The sequence below is a fragment of the Trichophyton rubrum genome, assembly GCF_000151425.1.
Source record: "Trichophyton rubrum CBS 118892 genomic scaffold supercont2.9, whole genome shotgun sequence".
Taxonomy (NCBI): domain Eukaryota; kingdom Fungi; phylum Ascomycota; class Eurotiomycetes; order Onygenales; family Arthrodermataceae; genus Trichophyton; species Trichophyton rubrum.
This window is the reverse complement of record NW_003456420.1, coordinates 610,073-622,547: the sequence shown is the minus strand read 5'-3', so window position 1 is coordinate 622,547 and position 12,475 is coordinate 610,073. Positions and strand designations below refer to the sequence as shown.

Sequence of the window (12,475 nt, the reverse complement as noted above, 5' to 3'; positions counted from 1 at the left end):
TTCGTGCTTTACCGGCTCCTTCTGGGCCTGATCCTTGTCCTTGAAGTTTTTATCCTTTAAGAGAGACTTGAGAGACAAAGTACTCTTAGACCTCTTATGGAGAGCTTTTCCAGGGGGATTTGAGTTATCCTGCAGCGGAGCACGGGAGTTTGAGGCATTCCTATTTGCCTCACGATCCAGATAAGGCTGCTGGTGGTGCTGTTGCGGACGATAGTGGGGGTGGTCCGCTGGGAGGAGACAACTGGCAGCCAAAGGGTTATTATGGTGAACAGGGCCGCCTCGAACGGCTGCTTCAAAGGCAGATTTGCTTCTCTTGTGTCCACCAGATGGGAGAATTGACCTAAGAGCCGACACCTTGGAGGATTGAGGGCGTGAATCGCTAAAAATCGACGGGGTCATGGTGGTTGCTATGGGTTTGTCTATTGTTGCGGTTAGCATCTAGATAAATCACAGTAGGACGGACGTCACAATAAACCAACCACACTCTGACGAGAACAGTCTCTCAATTGAATCGACAAAGAAAAGAAAAAGCAGATAAACAACTAGAACAGGATCTCGGCTTGCTTTTCTCTCTCTCTCTCTCTCTCTCTCTCTCGCTCTTGGTTGTTGTTCGAGGGGAGAGAGCTCCAAGGCTGGGTGACTGGCGATGTTTATGTCGTCCCGGTGAGGAGGTAAACAACTGTCGATGTGAGATCGAAAGGTGGAGGAGAGGCGTATAAATACAGATCCAGAAAAGAAAAGAGGAGAGAGCAGAGGAAAAATGCACGCTTGAAGGTCATCCGCAAATCATCATGGACCGCTTCACTTCGGTTCTGCGTCGCGGCGCCGTCGAAGGTCGTTGTCACAGCAACGGCGCTGCGGGAGTTGTTTGGTGCGAGAGTATCAAATGGCCGGGATCATGTAAGCGCTGGAGATTTCCTGCAAGACCGTTATATTTATACCGATAGCAAGGGAGTTATACACGGGTCTTCCTTCATTAATATGTCGGATATTTATTTTTGTTTACAGGGAGTCTTTGTTTACTTTTCGATGTCTGTGGTGTTTATCGGAGGGTGGTGTCTGTCGGTCTGGCAGTGTGTAACAGCGAATGGCTGGTTCATGGCAGACACGCCGAACCAGCGGGAGATGACAGGATAGACAGAGCATATAACATTAGCTGATAAGCAATAACTAGTTATGTACGGAACGATGCCTTTCTAGATGTTACATTTTGGCCGTAAAAATGAGGGTTCAAGCTATGGACACAAAGCGCTACAAAAGAAAGGAAAAGAAACGCAAAAGAAGAAAGATAACCTTGTCCAACGCCATTTATTGTTAAATCGAAGAGACAAGCTGCAGGGGGGTAAGAAACCGTATGTAGGATACGTTGGTCTGAACGTCTTGCCGGAGGTAAGGCTGGCATCTTGTCATAGCGGCCTCGCAGATCAGCCACCTGCAACCTCCTTCATCTTATTCTGCTCGGGCGGCTCATCAATGAATTGCGGAGGAGCAACTTCATCCTGCATGAAGGACGGTACGCTCTCCTCTCCGCCCATGGCCTGCTCGAACATGGCTTCCTCTCCCAGAGCCTCCAGTTCGGCGTCGAGGTCAGCCTCGTCCACGTCCTCAGGCACGTCATATGCACGACTGATGCTGTCCTGGATCTCATTGCCCATATCCATCAGGTCCTGCATCTCGTCCTGCATACGCTCGATCTGGTCGATGTCCACCTTGCCGTACTGCTGCTTGAGCGACTTTGTTGTAGTCTTCATAGCATCCACAGTCGTCATGACGTTGCGTAGGTTGTCCTGCATCATGCCCGCCTGCTCCATGTTCCAGGACTGCTGCGAGAGCTGGTCTCTCTGGCCCTCGTAGCGTTTCCGTTGCTGGAGGACCTTGAGTGCCTTTTGGCGGATGGCCATCTTGCCGGGTCCGTCGCGCATCTTGGACATCTTGCTCTGGTAGGCCGTCAGCTCCGCGTTCAGCGCGGCCAGCTTGACGTCTATACTTGATATCCGGGCATCGACCTGCTGCTAGTCAGCTTCCCACTGTGCTTCTAGTTACTCCGGCCTGCAACTCTTGGGCGTCCACTCCAGGCAGCAGTACATACACTTGATATCGCGCCCTCCAGCGTCGGCTTTGGAGCTGTATTCTTCGTGCCAAACAGGCGATTCATCTTATTAGTCTCTCTTTCCTATAAGCACTTAGTCTCTTCTCCTGGTATCTTCTGCTTCGTCCTGCTGTCTTCTAGGTTGTCGTCTTGCTTATCGCTCTCTCACTCACTCACTCTCTCTCTCTCTCACTTGTTGACGTCTTTTTTTGAGGCGAATCTGATAACCCCACGTGACTCGTCCTTCTTGTGGGGCGCAAAAACTTCGCGATCGAAAACTTCGAAACGTCGACAGAAAAGAAAAGGCGATGAAGCCGCCCGCAGTTTAACGCACTTCTGCTCCTCGTCTCTGCCTCGTCTTCGGCTGAGAGAGCGTCTTGTTGCCCAGGTTGCCAGCGTGACGTGTCTTGCCCCGGTGTTCCTTTTGCGCACTTCGCCAGCAGACGCCGCTAGCGCCGGAATCGTGCGATCTATTTCCCCGACAACGAGCAGTTCACATCTCGATAGAACCAGCGAACCAAGCACCACCACACCAACCGGAACGCGAGAACCGGAAGCTTGAAGATCTTGCGCCTTGGACGAGAAACAGAGCCCGCAGTGGGAAACAAAAGGAAGCAGGAAGCCCAGGTCAGGTTCGGGTGTCCGTTGTCTGGTGTTGTTTGAATATAAGGGCCCCTTTCTGCTTGCCGGGTACGTCATATATTAGTTACGGTACCCGTTTCAGTCATCAGCCTCTTCTCTCGCTGGCCTCCCGTCTCGAAGAACACACTCACACAACCCGTCTTAACGCACCAGACTAGACCGAGCACGGCGTCCAGTTGCTAACAATCCTGCTCTAGGCTACGCCCCGAGTTGACTACGTTGTTGTCTTCCCTTCCCTGCCCCTCCATCCTCAATCAATGCGAACCTCCGGAGCATCTTGGACTGTCTTTCAAAACCTCCGGCCGCCTCCCGTCAGTTATCAATTCTAGAATACTGTAACGCCGATTGCACCATCCTGCATAGACTCTTTGCTATATTACGATCCCGTTCTGGATTGCCTCTCTTTTTTTCTTTCATTCTTTCTGTTAACCGAACGAACAATACAAACAAACAACGGTTAACTTCATTCTCCACGACATCCAATATTGCTTTTCGATGCATAACGATTTCCATATTTTCTACCGGCATTACAATCTTTCATCATGTTCTGGAAATATGGCGGTTACGCGAATGTGTCACCCATCAACTCGCTGCTTGACAAAGCCGATGTCAAGGTGGAAGAGATCCTTGATGAGTCCGACTTAATGCAGGAGATAAAACAGCATAATACACGATTGATAGAGTACTTGCGTGACGACCATGTTTTGAGGAGACTGTTCGATCTTATCATCTCCCCTACTCTTATCATCCATCATGATGACGACCGCGAACACGATGATTATGATAATAACGAAGGTGGACATGACGAGACGACCGATAACAAGAAAGAACCCGAATCTCCCGAATCAACTGATGAAGGTCAGATCCAGCTCTCGGAGTTCCCCAGGATATCGCCAAAAACGAGTCGTGAACCCAAGGACCTGGACGAGGCTGAGAAGAATAGGCTGAAATATGCTTATATCGCCTCCGAGGTGTTATCGTCGCCTTCCTGGTCTGTAATCGAGGCCATGGTTGAAAATGAGGATGCTTTACGAAGCTTTTGGCAGTATATGTACAGAACTGGGGAATTGGACTCTGTGCAAACAAGCTACTTTGTAAAGGTCAATGAGGTGTTGTTAGACCAGAAGACAGACGCCATGATTGCGTTTATTATGCGTCTGGATAACATTATACCAATGTTGCTGCAGCACGTCGACAATCCCTTAGTTATGGACCTCGTCTTAAAGATTATCACTCTGGACAAGATCGACGAACAGAACGTAACAGAGGTATGTACATACACCCCCGCCATTCCGTTCTATATTGCTTAATTCTAATTCGAGACACAGTGGCTCCAATCCCAGGACCTCATCCCCACTTTCCTATCGTACATCTCAAACGATCACCCGCCCGAGACTCAAACGGCTGCTGGTGATTTGCTGAAGGCCATCGTCACCATCTCCGCTAATGCCGCCCAGAATGAACAGCCCTGTATTGGACCCAATAGCTTAACTCGACAGCTGGTCTCAGAACCCTGCATAAAGACACTAATATCTGCCATGGTTCAAGGCGGAAACCCCCTTACAGTTGGAGTTGGCATCATCATTGATATCATCCGGAAAAATAATCCTGATTATGATCCTGAGATGACTGAGAACCGCAATTCTACCCCAACTACCCATGACCCTATATATCTTGGTACCATGCTAAAGGAATTTGCAAGCCATGTTCCCCAATTTATGGAATTAATGAACAAGAAAAGCAGATCAGATGATTCTAAGCTTGACACTGCATGGGGAGAAACTATCGAGCCCCTTGGCTTTGATAGATTCAAGACTTGCGAACTTATGGCTGAACTACTCCATTGTAGCAATATGTGCCTACATAATGAATCTGGTAGCCATGGGGATATGCTAGCACGAGACTTGGAAAGGGAACGACTACGAGCTTCAGGATTTCCACAGCATACAGAGGACGGGTTTGTGTACGCGGACAGTACCAACGGGATCTCGGACTCGAGAATGGATACTACATCTCATGAAGAATTCAGAAGAGGAGAGCAGGCTAATACTGGTGAAGATGAACCATTCGAAGAAATTACATCTTCCGGTGTACTCGTTGATAGAGTCAAGGACTCTGAAAGCCCTGCTGAATGTGATACCAAGCCTACCGCTGACAATACTCTTTCAAGCATTCCAAAGTTAGGACAGGGAGATGACTTTGTTGATGAACCATTGACACCCCCGAAGCTAGATACCTCCAAAAATGATTCTTCAACGACTGAGGAAGACTCTACCGTCAAAGAATCCGTTTCTTCTGCGATACAGTCCGACCTGACCGAAAAAGTAGATGAAATACACCTCAATAAAAAGGAAGAAGATACGAGGGAACCCGAAGCGGATTACAAGCCATCTGACCCTCCCGTATCCGCACCGACTGCTGAACAGCCGGCTAGCTCAGAAACAATACCAACCTCCTCTGCCTTAACGACCCCAGAAACCACCCCAACACTATCAGTGGAAGAACATCCACAACCATCTCAAACAGAGGAGGCCACATTCGAAGAATCCAAGTATGAATCTGATCCATTTATTCAAAGGGAGCCTGACGGGAAACCTGTTGTCGGTGATTATATGAAGATAATGTTCCACGAGCACAAGGTTGTGCCAACGGTACTGGTAAGTACCCATGTGATGCTAGTAATCTCTGGGTTTCTTAACTGACGGCTACAAATAGTCTTATTTCTTTCGCTTCCCCTGGAACAACTTCCTTCATAATGTGGTTTACGATATCGTGCAGCAGCTTCTTAACGGTTCGATGGAACAAGGGTTCAACAGAGCACTAGTCATTGATTTGTTCGAAAGTGCCGAAATAACTACACAAATCATTGAGGCTCAACGACGCAGTGAAGAATCCGAAGCTAAGCATAAGATGCGTCTCGGTAATATGGGCCATCTTACTTTAATTGCTGAAGAGGTGGTGAAGTTTAGTGAACGCCACCCACGTGAAGTGCTTTCACCGCAGGTTATGGACAAATTAACGCACCCTGATTGGATTGACTACGTCGAACATGCCCTTTCGGATACCAGAGAACGCGAGAACGCTATCCTAGGTGGTGTGAAGCCCGACATCACTATGAGCCACCGTCAGGCAGTCCTAAATGCAATTAGTGCCCCCACTGGCATTCAAGGGACATCATCTGCTTTAGCCGACGCAGGTCTCAATGGAGGTTTCTCTAGTGGCTTTTCTTTAAGCAATCTCACTTTCGATAACCAGTCTTCCGCATCCGGTGGCGCATTTGGCTTCAATAGCAATCTCGGAACAGGGACCGGAACCGGAACAGGTGTATCTTTATTCAGCGGCTTTGGAAGCTCAAGTGATGATGATGATGAAGACATGGAAGACCGAACGGATAACCGTGACTCTCAATCAATTGGATCAGGCCTTGTAAGTCCAAAATATGGTGATGACGATTCGTTCGAAGATATTGATATGAGTGACGAATAGTAGAGGCCTCGCTTATTGCGCAGTGCCCTCTATATACGTGAAACGCTCCCCACAATTATTCACTTCCCTTTTCTGATATATATATACCAATATATCACGAGGCTATTTAGAGATATTATGTTATGTCTTCTGGGAGTTTCTATGACTTGACTCGGGTTCTAGTTCCTGCCAGTCTTTTCACCTTTTGTGGATAGTTGTGTCCGATCTCTATGGCCTCAGATATACTACATTGGATAAATGTCTCCCTGCATGTCCCACCTTTACATTTAAACACTTTTGTTTTCAACATTTATTTTTCTCATCTATACTTATATCGGCCTGTTCGTTTCCCCCATGAGCTAACAAGAGCCTACTAAACACAGGCAAGCATATTTGACAATTCAGAAACCCAGCCTATTCCAATTCTCCCACCTCCCCCCGCACCATTGAGTTCCGGACCGTCACGAGCTCGACGTCAACTTGCGGCTCGACTTGCTCTCCAGAAGCAACAAGCTCTCGACGCTGCTGCTGCTACTAACGAGAGCTCGGAGGAGGATGGTAAGAATTTACCCTTACATCTTGGTAGTCATCGAAGTTTCTTCACAGCTAACCATGTTTTAAATCCAGTCTTCGCAAAAGGAGAGAGTGAGGACAGCTCTGGGAATGCCATGCATGATGCAGACACGACTGGGGATTTAGATCACCAATTCTCATCTTTCTCTGGTTTCCAGGACGTGAGCGGCTATTCTGACAGCTCATCTGATGAGGATGGTAGTCTCCCTATGGAAAGCGTAGAAAGGAAATTCCGGCTACCAGTGGATGCGTTTGATGATGATGACGAAATGGGTGATATGGTTGGGCCTTCGACTTCTTACTCGGACGAAGACGATGAGACCATAATACAGGAAGCGTTAGGGTATTCAACTTTCTTAGACTCAGATCACCACGGACTCGATGGCTCAGTGTACCCAGAGGAGAGAGAACTTACCCCGGACTCAGCGAGAGGCCAAGATAACAGTGACGGGGAAGACGATGGACTCGTTGAGATATTGGTACCTGGGAAGAGATCAGTGACAAAATAAGCTTCAGCTCACCTTGCTATCCGTCCTTTACCTTCATCTTGAACGCTTTGGCGAATATCATCTTGCGAGGCGTCTATATCATCTGAACTCATATATGGATTTCCAGTCATACACCCCAATCATTTCTTGGGGTATATTCCTCAAAAACGTCTGTGTTAATTCATCACCCCCTTCTCTGTACAATATTATACCCCTGCAAATACTCTTTTTTGAGTATTCTTTTTGCTATTCCTGCTGTGCATACTAACTCGCATCGTTGTTGCGTTTTGTTCATTCAATGCTCTTCTTTGCTTTGCTACCCATCTAGTCGTCTTATTCCGCCCAATAACCTAAAATAAGAGGTGATTCTACGGAGCATATGCGTGCATCAAATCATTAGGAGATCGAGGTACTGGTTACCCCGAGGAGACGTCGTGCCTGTGTTTGAATATAATGTTGAAATGTACTTTCATTTTTGAATTGAAAAGTGGTCTTAATCTAAGAAGCGTCACAAAGTTTGTATTTCCACTTTAGACCTAGTTGGTTAACTAGCTAGATGGGAGCTGTGGAACGTAGAAATAACTATCCGTGGCCATGCGAACAGGTCCATCGAAAGGTTCCTTTGATATTATCTCTAACAGATTTCTTAGGACCATAAGCTCTTCTTCCTGCACCACATATACTGCCCATCTCAGCATATCTACGGACAGCCATTCATCAGACGGCCCAAGTATAAGATCATAAGCTTCTCGGGATTTTGCCTCCTTTATTGCCTCAAAAATTGTGGCTATCTCCTTTTCCACTTCTTCCTCTGTATTGTCAAGGAGAGTTTGTTGATGGTCCAAGGGATACCAATCAATAAGCTGAACAACATATTCATCAAGACGCTTAGAAAAGACATCTGTTAGAGTGTTGTGAAACGGCTCAGGAGATTTTATGACATTAACAGCCGCCTTGCTTGCCCTAAGGCAAATAAGGAGGAATAGTATGTATGTCACAGTATTTGGGCTTAGAAGTCGGTCTGAAGTGTCAACAACTCTGTCAACGGTGCCGGATATACCGCTGATAAATTCTTGAACAAGTTTTTTCACGTCTGATGGCTCCAAGAGTTCTAATATCTCAGCCCCGAGAAATAGTTCACCTGGCTGGCAGACTATGGACTTAGACCCCTTGATGACATGACCAAGACGCTCACGAACCGTAGGTGATGGGATATAAGAAAGGTATTTTTCAAGTAGCGTGTCCAATTCCTCAGGGCCTGATGTCCTAGCTCGAGTAATCGCCCATTCACACACTACTAGGCTAGTCATATAGATCAGCCACTCGGTTTCTCGGTATGTTTGGGCGAGTTTCTGTTTATGATTTGATGGTTGTTTCTGAAGGTAACCTCCACGTCCAATTTTGATGATCCGAAACGCAAGTTCAATCGAGCCTTGACACAATGCATTGAGAACAACACGAGATCCTGAATCGTGGAAATTTGCGTAGACACGCTCTTCAGTTACCTCAATATTCTGAGACTCCCGAGTATTTAGACGTGTCAAGCCGAGAGCATCAAGCAAATCCCGAGAAAATATGCGTTCTTCTACTGTAGATGTTTCACTGGAGAAGGGATAGAATATGTTAAATAGTAAGCATTTGTTGTCCAGGGATTTTCCGTGAGGTTCTTGAAATTCTTGGTATCGAAACTGACGAGCATTTGCCAGCGGGGTGTCTGGAGGAGCATTCACATTCAAATCTCGGAAATCACATGGATTATCGACGATACAGAATCCATATGTTGTCATTACTGTTGTATGTTAGCTAGGCTTGATATCCCGGGGGAATGACACCTACATTGCTGGTTATTCAGTGGTCCGTAATTATTATGAACTTCCTCTCCCGTAAAAGTAGGCTCGACGACTTTCAGTCTTATTTCGGTAGCTTCTGCTTGCCATTCAATTTTTGCCAGTGGCTTGTGATTTGAAAAATCAACTAAAGGAAGCATGATCTGAAACTCTTCTTCCTGTTTCAGAGATGGATGGTTGGAGAGATACGCATCCAGAACTCTTGATGTGAATGCACGCGAAGCTATTAGTGTATATGCCCAACAAAAAATATCCCTGAGGCACATCATTGATTAGTACACGATTCTTTCAATTATAGGCTGACAGTATTCTTTTACCAGGTGTATGATTCAATAGCCAAATAGCCTTCATCTCGTAAGATGGATATTGCTAAATCATACTCTTCTTTTACCGTGTTTCTGTATGCCCGGTGGGTTTCATACAAACTGGTGCCTTGTAGCCATTCAAGATCACTATCTTGGAAGAAGAGAGCAGATGTCAATTCGCTAGCTCTTGGGAGTGTTGCCAGGTATGGCCACCAGTGGGAGTCCCTTCCCTTCAGCTGTTCATGCACCATGAAAAATGCCAGAATGATGGACTTTCTGACCCTCTGAGCCAATATATCAGAACAGTGGAAATCGTGATGTGGAAGATTGGGATCCAAATTCTTCACATTTATTATCGATATAGTTGCAGAAATTGGACATCTTGCCACAACTGTTGAAGCAGCCAGAGTTTCGTTGCTTCGGACACGAAGGCATGATCCTTGCTTATCATCTCTATGGATTTCAACAGCTGGGTTTAGCCCTCCCCCGAGAGCGGTGATCCAATCAATCAATTCTTGATCGGCTTGCAGCTTTTCAGATAATGAAGCAGGAGGGCTGTCAAATTCAAATCTAGCCGATGGTCAGTTTACGATACATCTCCTTCGGAAATGCCAAGGTAATACCTGTCGTTCGCCATGATGCATGGAATGGGCGCAAAATACTCCACTATTGCTCCGTAAAGACATAAGTTGTATTATTAGTAACAATTCTTCACCCTCGGTTATCCATCATTTTTTGCAAAAGTGATGGTTTATTTAAATCGTTACTTCACTTAGTTCTGGCGGTTCGGTATCTCGATACTTAGAAATCATCATATAATAGATTATTCTATCGGTATAAGGGATTATTACATATGCAAAAAGAGATGTATGTCTAACCATGATTTCCTGCCAATATCTTCGCCATCCTCATTGTTTTCTCAGTCATTCTATGTCGTCCGTCGTTTGGCGTCTGGCGTCTAGCGCCTGTTAAGTGCGTCACGTGACACAACCAATCAGACGCTGCGTAAAGGAACGACTTTGACCAACATCAACCTCACGAAGGCCGCAGGAGTCGCAGCATCACCAGCTTCAAACCCGCATCTTCTATTGGGCTTAATTGGAGTCGAGCAACGAAGGGTGACCTGCCATCATGATCTCCAGAGCTGCCGTGGCTCCGCCAGCCCACGCCATTCCCTATGTCTCGTCTCGCGCCCTGACCTCCGCGGCCGCCGCATCTCTCCCTCGCTTGACATCTGCACAGCCAGCCGGTAAACAGTCACCCGCACCACAAAACCAGCAGCAGTCACAGCAATTAGCACAGCAGCAGCCACAAGCACAGCGACGAGGCTTTGCTACCGTTCAAGATGGTGCTGCTGCGCATCCACCACGGGTATATGGTGGATTGAAGGACCAGGACAGAATATTTCAAAACTTGTACGGACGACATCCTCCGGACCTAAAACATGCCATGAAATGTGGAGATTGGTACAAGACGAAGGAAATTATTCTAAAGGGTCACGACTGGGTGAGTTCATGTCGTTCAAAGTGCCTGGTTTCGGATATCTCATGCTCGGAGCGAACACCGCAAACTAATGAGTTTCGATAGATCATTTCTGAGATCAAAACATCCGGACTTAGAGGCCGAGGTGGTGCTGGATTCCCATCTGGTTTGAAGTGGGTATGTTCAATTCTCAATTTCATCGCACAACCCGCTTAAGGGCCCCCGAAGTGTATCATTGGGAGAATACTTTACAGCCTGCCTCGATTGCCTTTTATCTAACAATTCCATTTGGTATAGTCTTTCATGAACTTCAAAGATTGGGACAAGGATACCAAGCCCAGATACCTCGTCGTGAACGCTGATGAGGGTGAGCCCGGTACCTGCAAGGATCGCGAAATTATGCGCAAGGACCCCCACAAGCTCATTGAAGGATGTCTTGTATCCGGGCGTGCCATGAACGCAACTGCAGCATACATCTATATCCGAGGTGAATTCTACGAGGAGGCCACTGTTTTACAAAAGGCGATCAACGAAGCCTACGCTGCGGGCCTCATCGGAAAGAACGCCTGCGGTTCCGGATATGACTTCGACGTCTACATTCACCGTGGAATGGGCGCTTATATCTGTGGTGAAGAAACTGCTCTGATTGAGTCAATTGAAGGCAAGGCTGGAAAGCCCCGTCTAAAGCCCCCGTTCCCTGCTGCTGTCGGTCTCTTCGGCTGTCCCAGCACTGTCACCAATGTCGAAACTGTTGCTGTTGCTCCCACAATTTGCCGTCGTGGTGGTAAATGGTTTGCTGGCTTTGGCCGTGAGAGAAACCAAGGAACCAAGCTGTTCTGTATCTCTGGCCATGTCAACAACCCCTGCACCGTTGAGGAAGAGATGTCTATCCCTCTTCGCGAACTGATCGACCGTCACTGTGGCGGAGTTCGGGGTGGTTGGGACAATCTTCTTGCCGTTATTCCCGGCGGTTCCTCTACTCCCGTGCTTCCCAAGCACATCTGTGACGACCAGATGATGGACTTTGATGCTCTTAAGGATTCTCAATCCGGTCTCGGTACTGCTGCCGTTATAGTCATGGACAAGTCCACCGATATCGTTCGCGCAATCTCCCGACTCTCTGCTTTCTACCGCCACGAAAGTTGTGGACAATGTACCCCTTGCCGCGAAGGAAGCAAATGGACTCTGCAAATGATGGAGCGATTCGAACGAGGCCAGGCCCGTGAACGTGAAATCGATATGCTTCAGGAACTAACCAAACAAGTTGAAGGCCACACCATTTGCGCTTTGGGTGAGGCTTTTGCTTGGCCTATCCAGGGCTTGATCCGCCACTTCAGACCAGAACTTGAAGCCAGAATACGTCAGAATGCGCAGGCAAATGGAGGGAAGGAGGTCTTTGCCGGTGGTTGGGCTCCCAACACCCGTCAAGAGGGCAAGTTGATTGCTCCTGGACAATAGATGGGAAATGGACCCTCAGCTCGAACTGGTTTTGGGGGTAAAGGGTAAATCTGTCTTTTTAGCAAATGTATTAATCATTACAAGAGGACCACGCATTTTCACTCTTGCTCTCCTAGAGCCCTGTAT

General features: G+C 47.2%; 4 protein-coding genes across 5 annotated transcripts; 2 read left to right on the top strand and 2 right to left on the bottom strand.

The window, feature by feature from the left end:
- Positions 1-1,279: 1,279 nt before the first annotated feature.
- On the bottom strand, positions 1,280-2,468 carry TERG_07208 (uncharacterized protein). 2 transcript variants are annotated; one of them, XM_047750349.1, is made up of 3 exons: positions 2,263-2,453; positions 2,090-2,155; positions 1,280-2,006 (listed from the first exon to the last, which is right to left on the bottom strand). In XM_047750349.1, the coding sequence occupies exons 2-3, from the start codon at positions 2,153-2,155 to the stop codon at positions 1,425-1,427; spliced, it is 648 nt and encodes a 215-aa protein (XP_047607177.1). In that variant the 5' UTR covers positions 2,263-2,453; the 3' UTR covers positions 1,280-1,424. The 2 variants fall into 2 exon arrangements, with proteins under 2 accessions (XP_047607177.1, XP_003232360.1); XM_003232312.2 differs by having other exon boundaries at positions 2,090-2,468.
- A 1,801-nt stretch (positions 2,469-4,269) lies between these two features.
- TERG_07207 (uncharacterized protein) lies at positions 4,270-5,433 on the top strand (the record flags this gene model as incomplete). Its single annotated transcript, XM_003232311.2, has 1 exon — positions 4,270-5,433. The coding sequence occupies one exon, from the start codon at positions 4,270-4,272 to the stop codon at positions 5,431-5,433; it is 1,164 nt and encodes a 387-aa protein (XP_003232359.2).
- A 2,372-nt stretch (positions 5,434-7,805) lies between these two features.
- On the bottom strand, positions 7,806-10,046 carry TERG_07206 (uncharacterized protein; the record flags this gene model as incomplete). The annotated part of the gene is made up of 4 exons (XM_003232310.1): positions 7,806-9,046; positions 9,094-9,359; positions 9,422-9,979; positions 10,033-10,046. 4 exons carry the CDS (start codon positions 10,044-10,046, stop codon positions 7,806-7,808), a joined length of 2,079 nt encoding a protein of 692 aa, XP_003232358.1.
- A 494-nt stretch (positions 10,047-10,540) lies between these two features.
- TERG_07205 (NADH-ubiquinone oxidoreductase 51 kDa subunit, mitochondrial) lies at positions 10,541-12,349 on the top strand (the record flags this gene model as incomplete). The annotated part of the gene is made up of 3 exons (XM_047748728.1): positions 10,541-10,915; positions 10,997-11,068; positions 11,189-12,349. 3 exons carry the CDS (start codon positions 10,541-10,543, stop codon positions 12,347-12,349), a joined length of 1,608 nt encoding a protein of 535 aa, XP_047604716.1.
- Positions 12,350-12,475: the final 126 nt, after the last annotated feature.